The 22,438-nt window shown below is 48.3% G+C and overlaps 1 protein-coding gene across 3 annotated transcripts; it reads right to left on the reverse strand.

Moving 5' to 3' along the window:
* Positions 1-293: 293 nt before the first annotated feature.
* On the reverse strand, positions 294-21,517 carry CKB (creatine kinase B). 3 transcript variants are annotated; one of them, XM_048485536.1, is made up of 8 exons: positions 21,391-21,517; positions 19,143-19,330; positions 17,130-17,284; positions 14,092-14,224; positions 12,949-13,120; positions 7,709-7,832; positions 4,558-4,747; positions 294-717 (listed from the first exon to the last, which is right to left on the reverse strand). In XM_048485536.1, exons 2-8 carry the CDS (start codon positions 19,318-19,320, stop codon positions 539-541), a joined length of 1,131 nt encoding a protein of 376 aa, XP_048341493.1. In that variant the 5' UTR covers positions 19,321-19,330; positions 21,391-21,517; the 3' UTR covers positions 294-538. The 3 variants fall into 3 exon arrangements, with proteins under 3 accessions (XP_048341493.1, XP_048341492.1, XP_048341494.1); XM_048485535.1 differs by lacking the exon at positions 19,143-19,330 and adding an exon at positions 19,778-19,993; XM_048485537.1 differs by lacking the exon at positions 21,391-21,517 and adding an exon at positions 19,875-19,970 and having other exon boundaries at positions 19,143-19,239.
* Positions 21,518-22,438: the final 921 nt, after the last annotated feature.

The following is a 22,438-nucleotide window of genomic DNA, read 5'->3' on the forward strand; positions in this document are numbered from 1 at the left end:
AGGAACGCCATGTGAAAATTTGGGGGCAATCCGTCCAGTCGTTTAGGCGTTAGGGCATGACTAACAAGGTTACTGTTAGCTTTTTATACATATAGATACCCTCCCACACAAGGCCCCAATGCAAATCAGGACAGTATGTGTACAAAGGCGCTGGAAAGATCTGCTGATGGGTCATGTAGCATCTTTCCGGTTTTGGCTTACTGTATCACCTGCCTCTTGTCATCACCCAGAATCCAATTCTTGCAAGCACACACACACACACCACACCATTTAAGAACCCCATGGCAACTCTGTCAGGCCAAACAATGGTTTTATTTCAGTTTGTCAGTGACATCTCAGCCATCAAAAAAATAAACTCTAACACATATGGATGGAAGACTTCTCTACAAGTGTTACTAAGTGGAAATTTCTCTTCTTTTTGACTCCAATAGAAGGGGTTTTTTTTTGTTTATTGGAGCATTTCTTCTTGTTTGATTATTCATCCAATAAGTTAGGAAGAAGCGTGGGCAGGCGGGACGGGTAGGAATTAAAGTGCTTTTCATTTCTGGGCTGGGATGAGGTCATCGATGGACTTGCCTTTCTCAAGGCATTTCTCCATTTCGATCAGCAGCTTCACCCCGTCGACCACCATCTGTACTAACTCCACCTCAGAGAACCCAAGGCGGTCCGCATTTGAGACGTCAAAAACACCTCCTACAGCAGCTGTATCTACACCACCTAAAAAAACAAAACACAAGCCAGAATATAGATCAATTTGGGAGACAGAGTCATTACTGTATACCAGTGGTGGCAAACCTATGGCACTCCAGATGTTCGTGGACTACAATTCCCATCAGCCCCTGCCAGCATGGCCAACACACCATGGCTGTATACAGCTGTTTCTAGAATACTATTTAAAGGATTCTTGTAATAATGTGTGAGAAGGGGAAGTAAAGTTTTAGAACTGACATTCCAAGTCAAAAGATTAGCAGGGTCTCTTGGGGGAGTGTGTGTGTATGTCTATCAAGTTGCTTCAAATAATTTTTTTTAACAAGACAAGGAAATGGGGTGGTGGTGGTGGTAGATTGAATACTTCTTTTCACAATCCCGAGGATCAGCCCTGTGACCTAACTGTTATCAGAAATTAGCTTTGGGTTAAGATGAAATAAATAAGATAAGTGATGAGAATGTGTTCCTTTCTGCAAAGGCACTTCGCAGCTAGGCTACGTTGCATTTATGATTCCCCTAAATCTTCCATGAATTCCAAGGGCCACCACAGCAACCATAAAAGCAACAGTCTATATTATTTGAGAAATTGGAAAAGAGTCCATTCTGCCAGCCAACATGACAAGAAACAGCAAACAGATTTTCAGGAACTCAGCTGGCAGCTCTTAGGAACCTAAGATCTGGGATGAGGTCAACTGGTTTTTTGGATGGTACATTTAGTAGTCCTTCAATGGACCATCTAGTGGTCCATCAACTGGTCTGTTGGATGGTCCATCTAGCCCAGCGGTTCTCAACCTGTGGGTTGCGACCCCTTTGGGGGTCGAAAGACCCTTTCACAGGGGTCACCTAAGACTCTCTGCATCAGTATTCTCCATCTGTAAAATGGATAAATGTTAGGGTTGGGGGTCACCACAACATGAGGAACTGTATTAAAGGGTCGCGGCATTAGGAAGGTTGAGAACCACTGATCTAGCTCAGCATCCTGGTTCACATAGCAGCCAACCAGTTGCCTTGGAGGACAACCAGCAGGGCATAAAGGAGGCCTTCCCCAGATGTCACCTCCTGGCAGTGGTACTCAGAGGTTTACTTTAGTCACCTTGGCTAGTATCCCATTGATGAAACAGTTCTAAGGACAGCTCATCCCATTGATGAAACAGTTCTAAGGACAGGGTCATGAGATCTTACTTATGTAGAGAATGCATTAAAAGATACCCTCTCTGTAATGACAGAGAAGGTACCTTTTAATGCCTTCTCCACACAAGTGAGACCTTCTTGTAGATAGTTAACTGGCAGACTGCAAGAAAGCACACACAGAGAGTCTGGAAAAGGATAGGCAATAATTCCCCCATTACTATCTGGGATCCTTCAGAAGAGCTCCTAGTGAGTTTTACCCATAAGGCACCCCCAACCTGAAACCCAGCAGCTTGGTCACAGCCATCGGGTGAGGAAATGGCAAAGTCAAGGTTAAGGTTCCCGCTCACATTCTGAACCCATTAGGATGCACCAGTATGTCACCGGCAAAACATCTGGGGCCCAGCTGCCAGGCCACTCAACTGATGGTCAGCATGAGCTTCCCAACAGGAGAAATTCAGACATTACACAGTGCAACAAAACGCTAAAGGAGGAGCAAGAGCAGCCCATGCAAAAGCTGCTCAGAAACGCCACAAGCTCTCATTCTTGCCGTTACATTCAGCATCCATCCAAGTTCCTTGTAGTGAAGACAACGGCCACACAAACAAGCAGGGAGCATTAAAAGCTCGTCGCAGCATATTTAATTATTTCTGAAGAGACTGTTGTTAGCAGCCAACTTTGATTTAGCTGGGTTTTGCCTCATTTCGTTTCTTTGCAATCTTTTTCCTCATGTCCTCGGAAATATATGGAGGCCAATTGTTTAACATAACTAGTTAAAATAAAAATTTTGAAAAATCATGTATGTGGGTCAATTGTAATAAATATTAACTCAATATTCCCTGCACTGCCTTGATCTGGATAGCCCAGCCCTGATCTCATCCTATCTCAGAAGCTAAAGCAGGGTCAACCCCGGTTTGTATTTGGATGGGATTCAACCAAGGAATACCAGGGTCACTATGCAGAAAGAAGGCAATGGCAAACCACCTCTGAACACTTGCTGCCTTGAAAACCCCCACCAGGGGTCACCATAAGTTGGCTACAACTTGATGGCAGAAAAAAGGGGAAAAAATCCCTGCGGCATTTTGTGCTATGCTTCCAATTTTGCACTTTGTGTCTCAGGTGTATCTCTTTGGAATGGTCAGACCATATGAACTTTGATTATTAGCCAGAGCACTCTTGGCTCTTAGGTCTTGCCTGTGGCCTTGAACAACTGGCTCTCTGGATTCTGGACCAGGCCAAACATAATTTGTTCTTCTGGCTGTGGTGAGTTTTCCGGGCTGTGTGGCCATGATCTGGTGGATCTTGTTCCTAACGTTTCGCCTGCATCTGTGGCTGGCCTCTTCAGAGGTGTATCACAGAGGGAAGTCTGTTATGCACTGTGTCTAGTGAGAAGGGAATGTTTAGTGGATGTTTACACAGTGTGTAACAGACTTCTCTCTGTGATACACCTCTGAAGAGGCCAGCCACAGATGCAGGCGAAACATTAGGAACAAGATCCACCAGACCACAGCCACACAGCCTGGAAAACCTACCACAACCAGTTGAATCTGGCCGTGAAAGCCTTCGACAATACAAAATTTGTTCTTGTTGGCTAATTACGATATTTAAGTTGTATATTTGTTGCTAGATGCTTTGGGACATGTTGGGGAGGGGAAAGCTGCCAATGAAGATACTACTTAAGAAGTGAGAGCAAGTTGGTGGATGGATGCTTTGGGAATTGTTTAGATGCAGATGTTTCAGCTTTCCTTCCTTGCTTGCCGCTGTGGTCTAGCTCTGCCTTCTTATCAGTCTCTGCTGGGAGCAGGCAGTTTTGCCATGTCTTGGCATTCAGAACCCATCACACCTCTAGCAGAACCACTGGAGCAGGGATAGTCTCTGGATGCTGCCTGTTATGTCTCTGCATGAGTCTCTGTTATCTGCTCCCTCCAGCCAAGAGGTTTATCCAGATCAGCAATAGCAGCAATCATTACCTTTGCAGGGTGAAAGACTTGCTTCTACAGTATAAGGAGGATTACATGCCTCCTATTTTGTAGTTTCACAAGCCACACACTTGAAGCTTAACAATCTCCCAGGAAAAAAAAAATCTATCCATGCCTTAAAGCAGCTCCAGCACAGAATCAACCAAGGCTCAAAATAAACCATCTCCATGGTAATTTATTACACTGGCTTGTAGGAATTCACCCCTTTGTTTATGTGATGTTCTTACAAACAGCTCTGATGTTCTATATTTATCCCAGTTATTAAAATTGGCATCGTCTTGAGGAATTTCATGGGTCCTTCTCTGTGCTCAACAGATTGGCCCAGCTGGGCTCCATTTCAACTCCCCAGCATTTTCCAAATGCCTGAAGGAGGACTTCTCTTCCTCAAATGAATTCTGCAGCGAGTAACTTTAGATGCAAATAAGGCCTCCACGTTGAAAGCGAGCAGACACCTTCGGCCATTTTGCAGAGAGCAAAACTACCTCCAAGAGATACTGTGTCACTAGATCTGTGGTGTGGATGGCATCTTAACCCAGGTCCCCAGACACAAAGACTGTCGCAGCCAAGGTTACTGAAGTAAACAAGCTACCATCAGAGAAAGAACAGACACCGCAGCTTGTCTGAACATTAACAAACTCCAGCAGAAACATTGGCCGTGCTAACTTCATTCAATGCACCCTCTGTTCTTTTCACCCCAAAAGGCAACGTAAAACAGGTCAAGCCCACCAGTTCTGCAACTCACCTGTGCCCCGTTTCTGCAGCCTCAGCCTCTTGAGAATTTCGCCGAACTTCTCATGCTTGCCCAGGTTGGGTAACTTAATATGAACTCCGCCACGGAGACCCGTACCAAGGTTGGAAGGGCAGGTTAAGACGTAGCCAAGGTGAGGGTTCCACATGAATTCATAGTTTTTGGACTTGAAGAGAGTTTCAATCTAGGCACAAAGAGAGATGAGCATGAAGAACCAGTTCCTTTCCCCAAAAGTCTTACCTAAATGTCTGAAGGACTTCTCTTCCTCAAATGAACTCTGTAGCAAGTAACTTTAGATGCAAATAAGGCTTCCAAGTTGAAAGCGAGCAGACACCTTCAGCCATTTTGCAGAGAGCAAAACTACATCCAAAAGATACTGCGCCACTAGATCTATGGTGTGGATGGCATCTTCCTTTGTCAGGTTATTGCACAGATAATTTCAACTCCACCTTGACCCCAGAAATTTGGGGGGGGGGCAAAGTTGCCCCCCCCCTTTTAGAAGAAGACATCCTACATTGTGGGATCAAGGCACATGCCACATTTTTCTGTGAAGCAACTATGGAATCAACTCATTTCTCCTCCTGAGCATCTGCAGTTCAGTGCTTTAAGTTAGGAATACCACTGGGACATTTATTCAGCTGGTGGGGTGCGAGTCAGCTAGAAGTAGCAGCCATCAGAGATAAAGCTGGCTGGTTTCGCCAGTGCCCCGACAGTGCAGAGACCACACTGGCAGAATGCTAAACTGGACATTTGAAAAGACATAGAAACAGAGCTGGAAGAAACCTCAAAGGTCATCTAGGCCAACCCCGTACACAACACAGGATATTCACAGCTACCTCTCCCTCCTGCAGTGACCTCTGCTCTATGCCCAGAGGAAGGCAAAGTGAAAAACCTCCAGAACCCCTCACCAATTTGGCCTGCAGGAACACTCCTTCCTGATCCCAAAGTGGCAATCAGCATTACCCTGGACACCTGGCTCAAAAACCTCCAAAGGAGGAGAGCTCACCACCTTCCAAGGAAGCCTATTCCACTAAGGATCCACTCTGTCAGGAAGATCTTCCTAATGTTCAGCTGAAAACTGAAAACCTGGAAGTAGGGGTGGGTAGCGTGGTGGCCAAGTTTGCAGATGATACCAAATTATGTAGGGTGGTGAGAACCACAAAGGATTGCGAGGAGCTCCAAGCGGACCTTGATAAATTAGGTGAGTGGGCTAAGAAATGGCAAATGCAGTTCAGTGTAGCAAAATGCAAAGTGATGCACATAGGGGCAAAAAATCCAAACTTCACATACACACTACAGGGGTCAGTGCTATCAGTCACAGACCAGGAAAGGGATTTGGGCGTCTTAGTTGATAGTTCCATGGGAATGTCAACTCAATGTATGGCAGCTGTGAAAAAAGGCAAACTCTATGCTGGGGATAATCAGGAAAGGAATTGATAATAAAACTGCAAAGATTGTCGTCTTTATATAAACATTGCAGCCACTCCACACTTGGAGTACTGTGTTCAGTTCTGGTCACCACATCTCAAAAAGGATATTGAAGAGATAGAAAGTGCAGAGAAGGGCAACGAGGATGATTGAGGGGACTGGAGCACCTTCCTTATGAGGAAAGGCTGCAGCGTTTGGGACTCTTTAGTTTGGAGAGGAGACGTCTGAGGGGGGATATGATTGAAGTCTATAAAATTATGCATGGGGTAGAAAATGTTGACAGAGAGAAATTTTTCTCTCTTCTCACAATACTAGAACCAGGGGGCATTCATTGAAAATGCTGGGGGGAAGAATTAGTAGTAATAAAAGGAAACACTTCTTCACGCAACGTGTGATTGGTGTTTGGAATATGCTGCCACAGGAGGTGGTGATGGCCACTAACCTGGATAGCTTTAAAAGGGGCTTGGACAGATTTATGGAGGAGAAGTCGATTTATGGCTAACAATCTTGATCCTCTTTGATCTGAGATTGCAAATGCCTTAACAGTCCAGGTGCTCGGGAGCAACAGCCGCAGAAGGCCATTGCTTTCACATCCTACATGTGAACTCCCAAAGGTACCTGGTGGGCCACTGCGAGTAGCAGAGAGCTGGACTAGATGGACTCTGGTCTGATCCAGCTGGCTTGTTCTTATGTTCTTATGTTCTTAACTCTTTGTCGAACAAGGCAATTTATTACATCTTCTGATTACCCCAGCAATGGGGGGTAGAAGAAGTTTGGATTTATACCCCCCCTTTCTCTCCTGCAGGAGACTCAAAGGGGCTTACAATCTCCTTGCCCTTCCCCCCCTCACAACAAACACCCTGGGAGGTGGGTGGGGCTGAGAGAGCTCAGAAGAGCTGTGACTAGCCCAAGGTCACCCAGCTGGCGTGTGTGGGAGTTCCCAGGCTAATCTGAATTCCCCAGATAAGCCTCCACAGCTCAGGCGGCAGAGCTGGGAATCAAACACAGTTCCTCCAGATTAGATACACGAGCTCTTAACCTCCTACGCTACTTGGGCTTTGCAGGCTCTCAATGGACCAATTGCCAGGATCAGGACAGTGCACTGTCAAGGATCTGAATGCAAGGTCCAGCAACATGCATCAAACATGCCAATGGGATGTAGTAATCAGAGTGTCAGTCTAGATCTGCCCCCATCAAAGGTGTAGCAAGGGGGGAAAATGGCCAGTGTACTGATGCGTCCTCCACCCCCGCCCTGGAGCGCCCTCGCCACACCCCCACAGGGGCGCACACCCAGTGTGTCGTGCACCCCCCTGTCCCCTTAGAGCTACACCTCTGGCCTCCGTGCATCAAATGAACGCTACTTTATCAAGCAGTGCTATACAACCTCTCTGTCTTAAACATGCAAATATGCTCCAGGGGCTGTTCAAGCATAAAATCCCACTAGGGATTCTCAAGGAGAACCATTTTTCAGGAGGAAAGACACAAGGTCAGTGCAGAACAGAGATTCTGGTCTGGACAATGGGCTCTGTTGACTGGAAAGACTCCCTCCGCTCGAACGAGCACCGTGCCAAAAGCTCCATCTGAAACACAGCAGCTTCCGCTGTGCCGGTTTTTTTTAGAGCCGACACGAAGTCAGCATTTTGAAGCTCCTGCAGGCTGCTCTGCAATGCACAACTGCAACACGTCACCAAACACACACCCTCCCCACTTCCTTTACCTGCGTTAGCCCAGTGCAGAAGCGGTGGAAGACTTCCTTCATGTTTCCACCTTTCTGCATGGAAATAACTCTAAGGTGGTCCTCCTCGTTGATCCACACGAGGAAGGTCTTGTTGTCATTGTGCCTAGAGGGGATATAAACCGAGACAGCTGTAGATTGTCAACGGGCTTTTATTATCCAGCTGTTTGAATATCCACACCAAGCCAGTTTCCTCTTGTAAAATGTATTCTGTGTTATTAATGTGTGCGAGTGTGAAGTGCTGTCAAGTCACAGTTTCGTTTCGTTCTTCGATTCCTACCCCGCCCATTCCTGCAGGGCTCGGGGCAGCAAACATCATAACACAACAGTATACGTTAAACAGGATAAATACCAGAAAATACATAACAACAACAAAATAGAAAGCGGCATTTCAGATGGTGACTTAAACACATCAGACCTAGCGTTAGCCAATAGTGATAACAGCCGCACTGTATCAATACATTCACAATATATCAATACATTAACACATTAACGTTATATCAATACATTCTCACAATAGAGCTAAACTACTCTACACAAAAGCTGTAACTGCTGTAAAATAAACCTAACAATACTACCCAACTTACTCCAGAAAACAGTTGGCTACACCTATCTAACCTACAGTGCAGCATCTAACCTACAGGAGCAGCAGTGGCGTAGGAGGTTAAGAGCTCGTGTATCTAATCTGGAGGAACTGGGTTTGATTCCCCGCTCTGCCGCTTGAGCTGTGGATGCTTATCCGGGGAATTCAGATTAGCCTATGCACGCCCACACACACCAGCTGGGTGACCTTGGGCGAATCACAGCTTCTCAGAGCTCTCTCAGCCCCACCCACCTCACAGGGTGTTTGTTGTTGAGGGGGGAAGGGCAAGGAGATTGTAAACCCCTTTGAGTCTCCTGCAGGAAAGGGGGATATAAATCCAAACTCTTCTTCTTCTACACTCCCTAATAATATTCTAAGGAGGAGAACTAACTGCACCTAATATATTGACCTATGGTGACCCCATAGGGTTTTCAAAGCAAGAGAGCCATTGCCAGCCTGCTCATGGGCTAAGAGAGTTCTGAGAGAACTGCACTGGCCTCAGGTCACCCAGCAGGCTTCATGTGAAGGAGCGCCGAATCATACTTGGTTCTCCAGATTAAAGTCTGCCGCTCTTAACCACTACAGCACGCTGGCACTAACCTGGTGGCACAAACCACACTAGGCTCTGAAAGGATTTCTCTCGGTGTTTTTGGTTCACCTGATGTTAAGTTTGACAAAGTATGTGACTTTCCTTCTGTGTCTGGGCATGCTGTCATTTCGAGACATTTCGAGAGGCATAAGAACAAACTAATTGCAGAGCGTTGTCCTCCCTGATTATACATTGAAAATACATTGTAGATTGTACATCGAAAAAAACCCTGACCTGCCTTAACAGCCGTGAAGTTTAACGAAGCCAGTTAATTATCTGGATTCTGGCTAGCTGTTATCGTTGTATTTTAGATTATATTGCCGTGCCGTTCTAACTTGTGTATATATATATATATATATATATTACTCCAATGGGAGAATGTAAACAATTTTTTCCAAAACATTTTGTTACTGTTTGTAAAATTATAGAATTATTTCGGTTACTTATAAGTAAATTGCTACTCCAGTGGGAGAACTAATTTTTGAAGTCGTTATTGTAGCCTGTTGGGTACAAGTTTTCTTTATTTTCACGCAGTCAAGTCACAGCTGGCTTATGGCAACCCTGTAGAGTTTTCAAGGCAAGAAGCATTTGGTGGTTTGCCACTGTCTTCCTCTGTGTTGGCTGAGAGAACTGTGACCGGCCCAAGGTCACCCCAGCAAGGAGTGGGGACTTGAACCTATTTCTCCAAATTAGAGCCCACCACTAACTAACTGCTGGCTCTCGTTTTCTGTGTCGTGTACTGAATTCTCAAGTCCTTGACAGTGATACCAACACAGCCCAGATGAGTCATCCCAAAGCAGTTCTGAGCGGCCTTCCTCAACCCGAATGCTCCACTGGGCACTTCGTTCACTACTCAGCTATCATTTCCAAGCACAGAACAGTTTCCCCAGGGCTCGCGTGGCCCAATTCCTTGCTGAAACGGTGAGGGACACTAGGGGTTTTTTTTAACCTACATTGGATGACGCACTTCCAATGCACTCTAGCAATCATTTTCAAGTGGATTTGGAAAAAAAAAATAAGAAACAATTGCGAAAGCGCCCTGGAAGCACATTGTCCAGCGTATATCAAAGTAGCCTATGGAATATGGAGACCCGCTGACTGCCATGGAAGCTCACGAGGTGAACTTGGGCTGGTCACTCTCACAGCCTAACCTACTTCGCAGGATTCTTGCTGCAAGGATGAAAACACCCTTGGACCTCCATTGGGTGGGCGGAGGAAGAATGGAATCAACATCCACTAAACTTAATGCCAACCTTATGACTGAGAAGGAGGAGGAGGAAGGAGGAAGAAGAGGGAGGAGGAGGAAGAAGAGGGAGGAGGAGGAGGAGGAGAAGGAGAAGAAGGAGGAGAAGGAGGAGGAGGAGAAGAAGAAGAAGGAGAAGAAGAAGAAGAAGAGGAGGAGGAGGAGGAGGAGTTTGGATTTCTATCCCTCTTTCTCTCCTGTAAGGAGACACAAAGGGGCTTACAATCTCCTTTCCCTCCCCCCCCGAACAAGCACCCTGTGAGGTAGGAGGGGCTGAGAGAGCTCCAAAGAACTGTGACTAGCCCAAGGTCACGCAGCTGGCATGTGTTGGAGTGCACAAGCTAATCTGGTTCACCAGATAAGCCTCCACAGCTCAAGTGGCAGAGCGGGGAACCAACCCCGGTTCTCCAGATTAGAGCGCACCTGCTCATCACACTGGCTCTCCCACCCTATCTTGCTTTGGTGATACTAAAGCTGTTGACATGGTACAAGAGGCTGGCACAAGCCCTTGGCATGGCTGTGTGTCTGCCAAGGCCCACTTCCTGCCAGAGGTCCCTGCCAAGTGCATGGCCCATCTGCTCCCATCAGGAAGTGAGCAGTCGCCCCAAATGGTGAAGCTTCCTTCTCCCTGGAGGGAAGTACACAGTGACGTTCGATCACTTTAGACCTAGAGGGACCCAGAAACAAATATCTGTGTGCCAACAACACTGGGCTAGAAGACAGAAGGAAAAGTATCACCCCAGAACCATTCCAAAACCCAGCATTTGCATGACATTCAAAGTTGTCCTTCTCAGCACACGAATGGGTAAGCAAGGAAGGCTCACATATTTTAGCACCACTGAGAAAAGCTAAATCCAGATCCTCAGACTCTAAATAGTCAGGTTCAGATCTCCCTGTGCCTTTAATCAGCCTACTGGTGCTTCAAACAGGCCTGTTACTGCTTGTAAAAAACCAGCGGTAGATTTTGGAACTCTCCAGTCCTTTACTTGTACACGCCAGACTCTGGCTTCTTACTGTGTGCTTCCAGCTACCATGGACAGCACTACCGGTAAATGCACTTTGTGCTAGCATTTCAAGGTTACCAAAGAGAGCGCTGGGAAATTACACCAAGAAAGAAAGAGCGACTGCCCACAAGCAATCCTTTTCAGAATTGTTGCACAGTTAGAGAACAAGCTTGAACCTAGATTCTTCTTTACAAAATTACTTTAAAAGAGAAGAAGATTTTGTATTCATACCCCCCCATTTCTCTCCTGTAAGGAGATTCAAAGGGGCTGACAATCTCCTTTTCCCTTCCCCCCTCACAACGTATACCCTGTGAGGTGGGTGGGGCTGAGAGAGCTTGGAAGAGCTGTGACTAGCCCAAGGCCACCCAGCTAGCGTGTGTTGGAGTGCACAAGCTAATTTAGTTCCCCGGATAAGCCTCCACAGCTTAAGTGGCAGAGCTGGGAATCAAACCCAGTTCCCCAGATTAGAGTACACCTGCTCTTAACCACCACACCACTGCTGCTCCCTCTTTTAAAAAACTATATATGGGGGTGATGAATACTCTAGACAGGAGGCAGTCTGAAATACCTTTATTTAGTTAGAACAAGAGCCAGCATGGCATAGAGGGATAGTTGCACCTGTGTCTGTGTTCCAGCTCTAAATAGATAGCCGTTTCTCAGCCTACCTGACTTCAAAAAGGTTCCAGAAAGGGTGGGGAGCTGAGTAACCCTTTGTATGCCAACCCCAAATCCTAGCACCCTCCTTCAATTTGCAATCCTCTCTTCCAATTTTCAAATGCTGTTGCCAAGTTGCAAAACATCAGTTTGACAAAGAGCTCTTTCCCTGCCTCATGATTAGCTACTGGTACAAATTTCCTTGTGCCCTGAACCAGTAGTTATATTCATTGCATGGAACAGGTTGGTACCACGGAGGTGCCTAGAGAGCCTGTTGACCAAAAAGACAGAATCTCTTATACTTTTCACTAGAGGAAAATTCAAAAGCTGTCATCCCAACTATTTACTTCATTTATACCCCACCTTTTCCCCTGAACAGGAATCCAAAAGTGGCATACATTATTCTCCCCTTCTCCACTGTATCCTCACAACAACCCTGTAAGGTAGGTTAGGCTGAGAGTACACTATTGGCCCAAGTTCACCCAGCAAGCTTCCATGGCAGAATAGAGATTCGAACCTGGTCCAACCTAATCCAACACTCTACCTACAATTATTTGAAGATGGTCAATTCATGATTAGTTTGAGTGATGGGAGTAAACTCCAGAACTTTCTTATTGGGGATAATTTAGCTCTAGCCACTCACTATGGAAATACCAAATGGATGTTGAATCTACGACTGCACTAAACTCTTTCTTCTGACCACGTTTCAACCTGAAGTGTGTTCAGTATGACAAAATTCAACTACACTTTTTTTGGAATACATTCCTCTTTTTTTTAAAAAAAAGCAGGCATTTTATAAACAAGAGTCTGGCATCTCACTGGACTTGTCTCCCCCAACACAACAATAGCCAGCAAAACAATATAACAAGCCCCTGGAACGTCAAACCAAGGGGCATCCAGAGGCACAAATTCATATTTCTTTAGCTGGGATGTCCCCCCCCCCCCCCCAATGAGAATCAACATACCGGACTGGCTGCATTGAAATTGATCCAAAAGACTTTCACACATACAGGACTTCAAACTGGGTAGGACCATTTCACTGTAGACTCCATTTCAACTCCCTGAGACTAAGTACTGAATTCAATGGCCCCTGCTGTAGACATATCCAGTTCCCTTAGGAAGGAACCGTCCCTAAGAAATGTTACTCACCAGATGCCCCGGGCATCGGGCCAGTCCCGAGCCATCCCAGAGGCCAAGAGCAGAGGGGAAACGGGCTTGTCGAACAGGAAGTGGTCATCAATGAGCTGCTGCTGCTCCGCGTCCGTCATGTTCTTCAGAGCATAATACTTCCCGTTCAGATCTCCTTCTAGGTTAGCCAGAGCTGAAAGAAGGACAGAGATTTGTGCAACAGAAGGATACACAAAGCCCTGAATTTTAGTCCACTGGCTTGGATACCTAGAGTTGGTGGCGAACCTTTGGCACTCCAGATGTTATGGACTACAATTCCCATCAGCCCCTGCCAGCATGGCCAATTGGCCATGCTGGCAGGGGCTGATGGGAATTGTAGTCCATAACATCTGGAGTGCCAAAGGTTCGCCACCACTAACCTAGAGTATGGTAAAATGAAGCTCTAGATGTTAGAACACAGGTGTCAAACTCGCAGCCCTCCAGATGTTATGGACTACAGTTCCCACCATCCCTTGCCAGCATCATGGTGGCAGGGGATGATGGGAACTGTAGTCCATAACATCTGGAGGGCTGCGAGTTTGACACCTAGGTGTTAGAAAAACATCTCTGCAGGGCATTTACCAGTCAGCTCCAAAATGACAAGCCCTGTAACTCAGCAGCCTGCTCTCCAGGAACTCCATAAATCAAATCAGCATGACGTTCTTTAAGCTTTCTCATGGTAAAAATGCTGGTCAGTTAGCCTCTTATGTTTGCCTACCGGTTGTAGCATCAGGCACCTCCAAAGAGGAAGAATCGGCCTGCAACCTTTTGTTTCATTAAGAGTTATCAGGCCTGCAACTTTATCTCAAGCCAGTGTGGTGTAGCAGTTAAGACAGGTGCTCTCTAATCTGGAAAACTGGGCATGCCGCTTGAGCTGCGGAGGCTTATCTGGTGAACCAGATTAGCTTGTGCACTCCAACACAGGTCAGCTGGGTGACCTTGGGCTAGTCACAGTTCTTCGGAGCTTTCTCAGCCGCACCCACCTCACAGGGGGTTTGCTGTGTGGGGACGGGAGAGAAGGGAAAGGAGACTGTGAGCCTCCTTACAGGAGAGAAAGGGGGGATATAAATCCAAATTCTTTTTCTTCTAACCATGCACTAACCACATAGACAAGCAACAACTTACCTTCCACACAAAGTTTCTCAATCGCACGCCTCTCCCCCCTGCTGCAGTGAGGGGGGAGACAATAGCCACGGATGCTGCGGCCAGTTCGGACTCGTGCACTGAGGACATAGTTGGGGTCCAGGTCATCACCGCCCTACAAGAGACAAGGAGGGAAAAACTGAAGCAGTGCGCGGGCCCCCCCAAGATCCACAGCAACGCCCTGCCTTGAGCCGCCTACTTATGAGAGGCTTTGCATTTGATGAATGCAACAGAGGAGGATTTGGCAAAGCTCAAAATCATCCGGCTCAGTTTTGCAGCTGCAGCTTCCCTCAAAGTGATTAATTCACAGATCAGGTGACACAGTCCTCAGCCGACAGTTCACTGCCTCCTCCGTATAGAGCTGCTTATGAGGGAAAACCATCTCGTCCATGTTCTTGTCAGGGAAAGGGGGCACGTTACCACTGGAGTCTTTAAGCCAGGCGTCCCCAACACAGTGCCTGTGGGCGCACATCACCTTCCAACACCTTCCCTGGTGTACACCAAATACTTTTGGAAAGTGAATGGGGCCAATTGGCTGCACAAATTAAAATAACATTGTTTCAGCAGAAAACACCAGCGGGGTGGGTGGGTGTTATTTTCTCTCACACTCCCCTTTCCCAGCATTATTGTTGTTGTTGTTTTTAATTATTCCTCAGGTCCCCTGCGTTCTAGTATTGTAGAACCAGGAGGCATTCATTGAAAATGCTGGGGGGGGGGGGGGAAGAATTAGGACTAGTAAAAGGAAACACTTCTTCACGCAACGTGTGATTGGTGTTTGGAATATGTTGCCACAGGAGGTGGTGATGGCCACTAACCTGGATAGCTTTAAAAGGGGCTTGGACAGATTTATGGAGGAGAAGTCGATTTATGGCTACCAATCTTGATCCTCTTTGATCTGAGATTGCAAATGCCTAAACAGTCCAGGCGCTCGGGAGCAACAGCCGCAGAAGGCCGTTGCTTTCACATCCTGCAGGTGAGCTCCCAAAGGCACCTGGTGGGCCACTGCGAGTAGCAGAGAGCTGGACTAGATGGACTCTGGTCTGATCCAGCTGGCTTGTTCTTATGTTCTTATGCGTTTGGGCTTTCTGTGTGCAATTGGCTCTGCCTTCTGTTGTGGCTCCTTCCAAAGGTGTCCACAAGTTCACAAAGGTTGGGAAGCCCTTCTTGAAGCAATACCAGCTTCTCAAAAGCAAAGCTGGTTATGAAGCTCTGGAGAAGGCCCCACTCCTGATTAACTGTGGCCAAGCCCTCCACACAGGGTGAAGTCTGGGATTCCCTGGTACAGCATCTGCTTCTCATGAAGAACATAATGGATTTATATCCCACCTTTCTCTCCTGCAAGGAGACTCAAGGTGGCTTACAAGCTCCTTTCCCTTCCTCTCCCCACAACAGACACCTGGTGAGGTAGGTGGGGCTGAGAGCGTTCAGAGAGAACCATGACTAGCCCAAGGTCACCCGGCAGGAATGTAGGAGTGCGGAAACACATCTGGTTCACCAGATAAGCCCCTGCCACTCAGGTGGAGGAGTGGAGAATCAAACTCAGTTCTCCAGATTAGAATCCACCAGCTCTTAACCACTATACGATGCTGATGCACTGTAACGTGTGGAAGCCTGTTTGGCAAGGACGTTGGAACGGACTAAGGACAGTGGATGAAGCGCCCCTTCGGGAGAGTTCAAAATGTGACCCGCTGTTCGTCCTGCCTACTCAGCCCAGCTAGCAACCCCAGCAACTAGTAACTGCTTAATGCTCTAGTTCTCCCACACACACCCAAAAGTTATGTAGTTTATCAGAGGGAAGTAGCATCTTCCAATGCAGCCCCCAAGCAGGCAACACAGAGAGGACAACAGGGCACCTTTCCTTCTTAGCATCCTCAAGAGGAGTCAGTATGCCCGTCTCAATCTTTCCTGCTGCAAGGCTGGAAACAGGGAGAGAAAGCTCCTGCATTTCTTCTAGGCCTGCCACTTCTTTACAGTGACATCAATAATTATAGTTGCCAGCGTGGTGTCAGTGGTAAAGAGCAGGTGGATTCTAATCTGGAGAACCGGGTTTGATTCCCCTTTCCTCCACCTGAGTGGCAGAGGCTTATCTGGTGAACCAGATGTGTTTCTGCACTCCTACATTCCTGCTGGGTGACCTTGGGCTAGTCACAGACCTCTCTCAGCCCCACCCACCTCACAAGGGGTCTGTTGTGGAGAGAGGAAGGGAATGGAGCATGAGCCTCCTTACAGGAGAGAAAGGTGGGGCATAAACCCAAACTCTTCTTCTCCTTCTAACATGGTTCTACCTAACAAGCCTACTACACTTGGGAGCCAGGAAAGAAGACTGCTCATGTTGCATTTGACAGACAAGAGACGTCGCGTGCAAAGAAGCTTAATTTGCATCTGTCTCTTTCCACCGGCATCACATGACCACTTAAGAGGAACTATTCTGGAAAGGCACCTACTGGTGGTACCTGCCAAAAGATCTTCACTGCAGGCGACACGAAGCGGAGCCAAAACCCAGTATTTGCACCCACCCACATCTGCTGACCCAAATCACGGATTTCTTCTTTAAGTGTTCAGCCGCTCCAGTTCTAGACTGATGATCTCAGACTTGGAAAGATCACTTTTGATGACTGGCTATAGGCCTTAGTCCTTACACCTCTTGAGACTGTATTTCCAGACAAGCTGGTTGCTGACAAGATTAGCTAGCGAGACATTGGCATGAACGCCCTGGAGTACTGCTACACCTGGAAGGATTTCTGCCCAGAGAGAATGGCTTTCTTGCTTCCTCCCTCCTATCAGATACCTCCCCAGAAGCCCCTCTGCAAAACTAAGGCCTTTCTCAAAAACTATTGCCAAACATCAAAGTGCCAATGGTTGACACTGTACAGTACATTGTACATTGCCAAACTTTTGCCATGTAATTAGAGATTTCAAGCATACGCAGGGTTAATCAAGATGCAAGATTAGATCAGGGGATGGTATTTTTGGAAGGGGGGGAATTAAACATTCGCAGGTTTTTAAAGAGTCTTCTCTACCTGTAGGTTATCAGGATTCAAGTCCGTCTTATGTTGGTCTGAAGGCTTGTATCCCCCATGGCGGTCCTCGATAATGGGATCGAAGAGCTCCCGAAACACTTCGTACGACTCCTCGTCGCCAGCCACACACCCGACAGTCATAATAAAGGGATGGCCTTTAGGAGGGACAAGCCAGGAGAGAAAGATTTGGGCGGATGCAGAAATCTGGAGGACACTCCACTCCCAAAAAAAGGTAAATAGCAGCAGGTAACAGACAGGCTGTACCATTTTGACATTTGAAGTTTTATGAACTGCAAATGCACCATAGTTGGGTTAGCCGAAAGCACAGCGTGGTAAGATTTTGTGCAAAGGTTTGTAGAAAGCAATATTCTTTAAAATGAAAGAAATTAAAACAGCTTAAGCTACCACTTCTAGCACAAGGCTTGGTAGCTGTATTGGGTAATATTCAGACTGCTGTTCCCACCATGCTATAACAGAGACTACACCTTGGCGTACATAAACTCAATACTTAAGTCATAAACAAATGATTGATTTATAGATGTGACCGTCCCAATCTTCACTTCTTCTAATGACAAATCCGGGGTTATTTAAATCCAACAGGTGAAGTAACAAAAGGCTTGCTTATCAGGAGGCTTTTTAAAAAGAGGAAATAAACCCCCCAGGTATGGCTTTATTTCGTATTCTTTGTCAAGCCAATTAGATTATGTTAATAGCCTGAAATAAATTGGTATTTCAAATGCAGGCTCTTCTTAAAGACCTAAAGCTGTCCTCTTGTGTCAGCAGGTTCAAATGGGCCGGCTCCATAGATCACTGGGACAATTTGTCCAAACCATAAAGACTCCCCCCCACACACACACATTTTCCCCTACGCCCTTTTGTGCTGGCTCATATCCAGGGCTGTATACGCTGTGCCAAGCACACAGTTCTGCCCCAGATAATCCAGGTTCTGCAACTAATATGCATTATGCAAGTGGGAGGAGACTTTTGGGGGCACAATTCCACTTCTGTAAAATAGTAAAAACTGCAAAAAGAATGGGGACAGGAAGAGAGCGACCTCCGGCACGAAAGCCTCCTGAGATTTCAGCAGATAGGGCCATGTGGACTAGAAACTTGACGTAAAAATAATTCCACTCTTAAGTTCTACACTCTGGATATCTGCTGACCTCACACAGAACGGTGCTATTCCTTAAACTCTGCTCTGGTGATGTAAGGGACTCGCTTCTGTTATGAATATGCAAGATTCAAGTTACACGGAACTGTTTTGCAACCGGGATGGTAACATACAAGGCTTATTCTGAAAGCCGAGACTCGAGAAGGTAGTACAGAATTTTGGCTTGGCGGTAATTTGACTACAGGTCACAGTCACCTCCAACACCACTACAGAGCAGTGCAGGATGAGGTTCAACACCCCCCCCCCCTTTGCCAGCTCACATACTTTCCTATGCAAAACCATGCCAACATGGTATAGGCCAATGGTGGCGAACCTTTGGCACTCCAGATGTTATGGACTACAATTCCCATCAGCCCCTGCCAGCATGGCCAATTGGCAGGGGCTGATGGGAATTGTAGTCCATAACATCTGGAGTGCCAAAGGTTCGCCACCACGGGTATAGGCCAAGGGAGGGAGAGTCCATTCAGTTCCCCAAGCTGTTTCTAGCATTCAAGGCATCAACACAAGAGCCCTCCCCGATTTCTGTCCTTAAACGTCTGGTATACTGCCTCTGAAAATGGAGGTTCCATTTAGTCTCATGACAAGTAGCAGCCAGGCAATTCAGCTGGCACCAAATTCAGCAAATTTGTGCCTCATGAACATCGCTGGTCATATAAAGAGGGATGGGTTACAAGCGCGGAGGGGAGATGAAAGGTCACGCCCCATCATGGCCACAGATTCAGGCTATTCTGAATTCCCGCAGCCACCAGCAAGGCCTTCGAACGGCCAGGGTCGACCTAAAAGAGAAGTTGCTAGCACATCAGTGAAATCCAAGGCTTGCTTTCAAGGGGATTTTTTTTTACCAGGATTATCAACCCCAGTCTGAATTATATCATCCAAGGTGAAGCCGCTGGGGGTCTTCCTGCCTCTCAGTTTCTGGTACAATTCCGGGGTCAAGACCTTAGCCATGTGATTGTTGTGGGTGCTCAGGTCCGGGTATTCCTCATCCGGAGGTAGTTTCTGGTTATTAAAGGGGGCCATTTTGATACCGCTAGAGTAACAAAACAGAACAAAAAAAAGAGAGACAGAAAGACTGCAGTGTTAGACAGACAATACAACATCACACCTGCACCCAATCCCCCTCCATGTTTCGTTTACTGGAGAAGTGCCACTAAAAATTCAATGAGATTGCTTGACTTTTTGGCGGGGGAAGATGAAGCAAAAAAAGTATCAATTTAGCAGAGTCCTTACACAATTTGGCGGGGGGCATTTGACAACGCCTGGACTGTCCACCTGTTCATGTTTTTTGCACTCCGGCAGGACAAGCTCTCTGCACCAAGGATTTAAACCAGCTCAGAAGGTGGGGAAAATTATAATTTTCGGAGGGCGGAAGGAGCTCTTTCCCAATGCCATTTTCAAAGCAGCACTTCCTCGCTAAACATGGAGAGAGACCAGATCCGGGCTCTGAGGAGGACGACCCCCGGTCACGTCCTTTTACCTGGGTTGTCCACCCCAGTCTGAATGATATCATCCACAGTAAATCCACAGGGAGTCTGCTTGCCCCTCAACTTGGAGTAGAGGTCCAAGGTCAGGACTTTCGCCATGTGGTTGTTGTGCGTGCTCAGGTCCGGATACTCGTCCTCCGCCGAAAATTTCATCTTCAGGAGGTTGTGGCTGTTTGAGAATGGCATGGCGGGCGCCTGGCTGCAAGGAGCTGAGGAAGGAGGAGGAGAAGAAAGGGAAAGCCCGTCACCTCGCCTCCTCCCGGGCATCGGCTCGGCAGGTGGCCTCCGGCAAGAAGCCCGGCGACGAAGCAAGGTCACCTTGCCGGAGGCCTGCCCTGCCCAGATCAACGCTGGGTGCCGGTGGGCGGAGAGGACGGCCAGGCACCGGGCAAACATTTGCCCTCCTGGCTGGCCGCTAAGCCAGGTTTCAGACACACACGCACCCCAGCTAGGAAACGCAGCAGGAAGTCCAAAAGCCAAGTTGAGGGATTTGCCCAAGGTCAGTGCCATGCAGCAATGGCACAGCAATGGGAAGCCTGGTCCCGTCCCCTTTTCCTGGTCTCCAGAGGTCACCTTCAAGGCAAGGGGGGGAAGCAGCCTCGGGGGGGATTGTGCAAATGTTGCGCTGCGTTTTGCAGAGCCCCCCCCCCCCCCCGGCTCGGGAGATGCCAGCCAGAGCCCGCCCTGCTGCAGGAGAGCCGCCGCGCCTCTCCCTCCGGGCTGCGGCTTGCAGGAGGGGGAAGGCGAAGGGCCAGCAGGAGCAGGTGCTTTGCCCGCCTGCATCTCTCGGCTCCGGACGCCAGAGGGAAGGAGAAGCGCCCGGAGACCGAGCAGAAGCAGGGGCGCTGCCTTTCAGGGCACTAGCCCTTGCTTGGCGGCTGCTCGGCCAGCCCGGACCCCCCCCCGTGCCCTCGCCCCCCCCCCCCGCGCTCGCCTCTGTCCTTGCACGCGCGGAGACCAGGACCCAACTGCAGATCCCTCGCCCGGAGATGCCAGCCCGCAGCCTCTTCGTCCCCCGCCTCCGAGGAGACCCGTTGGCCCCGAGGAAGGCAACCTCCCGCCGGATCCCCCGGGCTCTGCAAACCTCCGGGTAAAGAGCTCCCTCTGCCCAGCCCCGCCGCGCCGCACCGCCCGGCGATGCAATGCAAGCGCCTCCATTATATAACCCGTCCCCTCTGCTGGTTTAAAGCCCTGGCGAGGGAGGCGACTCTGCAAAGGTCCTGCTCAGTGCCCGCGGAGCTGGGTGTAGGCGGGGGCGGGCGGCTCACGCGGACCCCCGAGCCCTAGCCAAAAAAGGACCAAATCCGAGGAGGAGATGAACACCAGCTCCTCCTTTCCCTGAGGCTTCGCGGCGTCCCTATTATAAGCTGCTGCTCTGTCTTCTCCCCACTCCCCGGCTTTAACGCCAGCATCGCTCCCCCACCCACCCACCCACCCACCCACCCAAAAGGGTCCTCTGAAAACGCACAAGGAAGTTCTCTGGCCTCCCCTTTAAAAATAAAAAGGAGGAGGGGGGCAGGAATCGAACCGGCGTATCTCCAAAACGCCCCCTTCGAGCCCCATCTGGTTCACTGAAGGGAGCCGCCGCAGCTCCCACAGCACTTACCGGGAGCGTCAGAGAAGCCGCAGGACCAGCCCTGGATGTTGGATGAGTCCCCCCTTTGAGCCTCGTGCCGCCCCGTCTGCGCTCCCCAACAGACCTGCCCGGACTGAACTCTCCCCGCCCGCCTTCTGCCCTCTTTTATAGGCACCCAAAGCCGCCTTTCCATTGGCTGGTATTTATATTCCATTCATTCCATTGGAGGGAAAAGAGGAGGGGGGTCCCCCGTTTGTTCTTGCCCATTTTCTTTAATGCCCCCCATTTTGCTATCAGGTGGGATGCTTTGAGAGGGGAGGGAGGGGGCGATTGAGCCCAAGGGTCTGCAATCCAAAGCATTCTTACTTGGAGAGAAATTCCTGTTGGATGGAGCCAAGCTCGCTTCTGGGTAAACAAGAGGAAGCATTTGGATTTATATCCCACCTTTTTCTCCTGCGAGGAGTCTCACAGCCACTCCTGCCCTTCCTCTCCCGGCAACAGACACCTCTGTGGCGCTGAGGGAGTTCTGAGAGAACTGTGACTGGCCCCAGGTCACCCAGCAGGCTTCATGGGCAGAAGTGGGGAAACAAACCAGTTCCCCAAATTCCACCCTCTTAACCACTACTTTGCAGGCATGGAGTCGAAGGGTACACGATAGTAGATGCCGCAAATGGGTTTTCCGGGCGCTCTTGTTGCATCTTCAGAATCAACCGATTTCTTGCTGGTTGGCTTTTATCGAGAACCCACTTCATCAGATGCATGAAGGATCGCCTTTCGTTGGCATATGCGCATATAGCACAGAGTCGCAAAACTGGGGCGGAATAGTGGCTGGCCTCCAGCGGCTTTATCCCAAGGGCCTTCCCCTGCCTGACCTTTCCGCATTTATTGCTCATCTGACAATGATTTTTTTAAATGGCTAGAATATAAACAAGCTTGAAGGGAATGGAGCCAGTCCGACTTAAGAGTCGTGAGAATGATGAACTTCCTCTCTGCACAAACCTCATCAAAACAATAAGCAGAACATTTCTTCCTAAAATCCAATTTTTGGCATCTGACATCTGTCAGTTCCAATGATTCC

The sequence above is a fragment of the Sphaerodactylus townsendi genome, linkage group LG02 (assembly GCF_021028975.2).
Source record: "Sphaerodactylus townsendi isolate TG3544 linkage group LG02, MPM_Stown_v2.3, whole genome shotgun sequence".
Taxonomy (NCBI): Eukaryota; Metazoa; Chordata; class Lepidosauria; order Squamata; family Sphaerodactylidae; genus Sphaerodactylus; species Sphaerodactylus townsendi.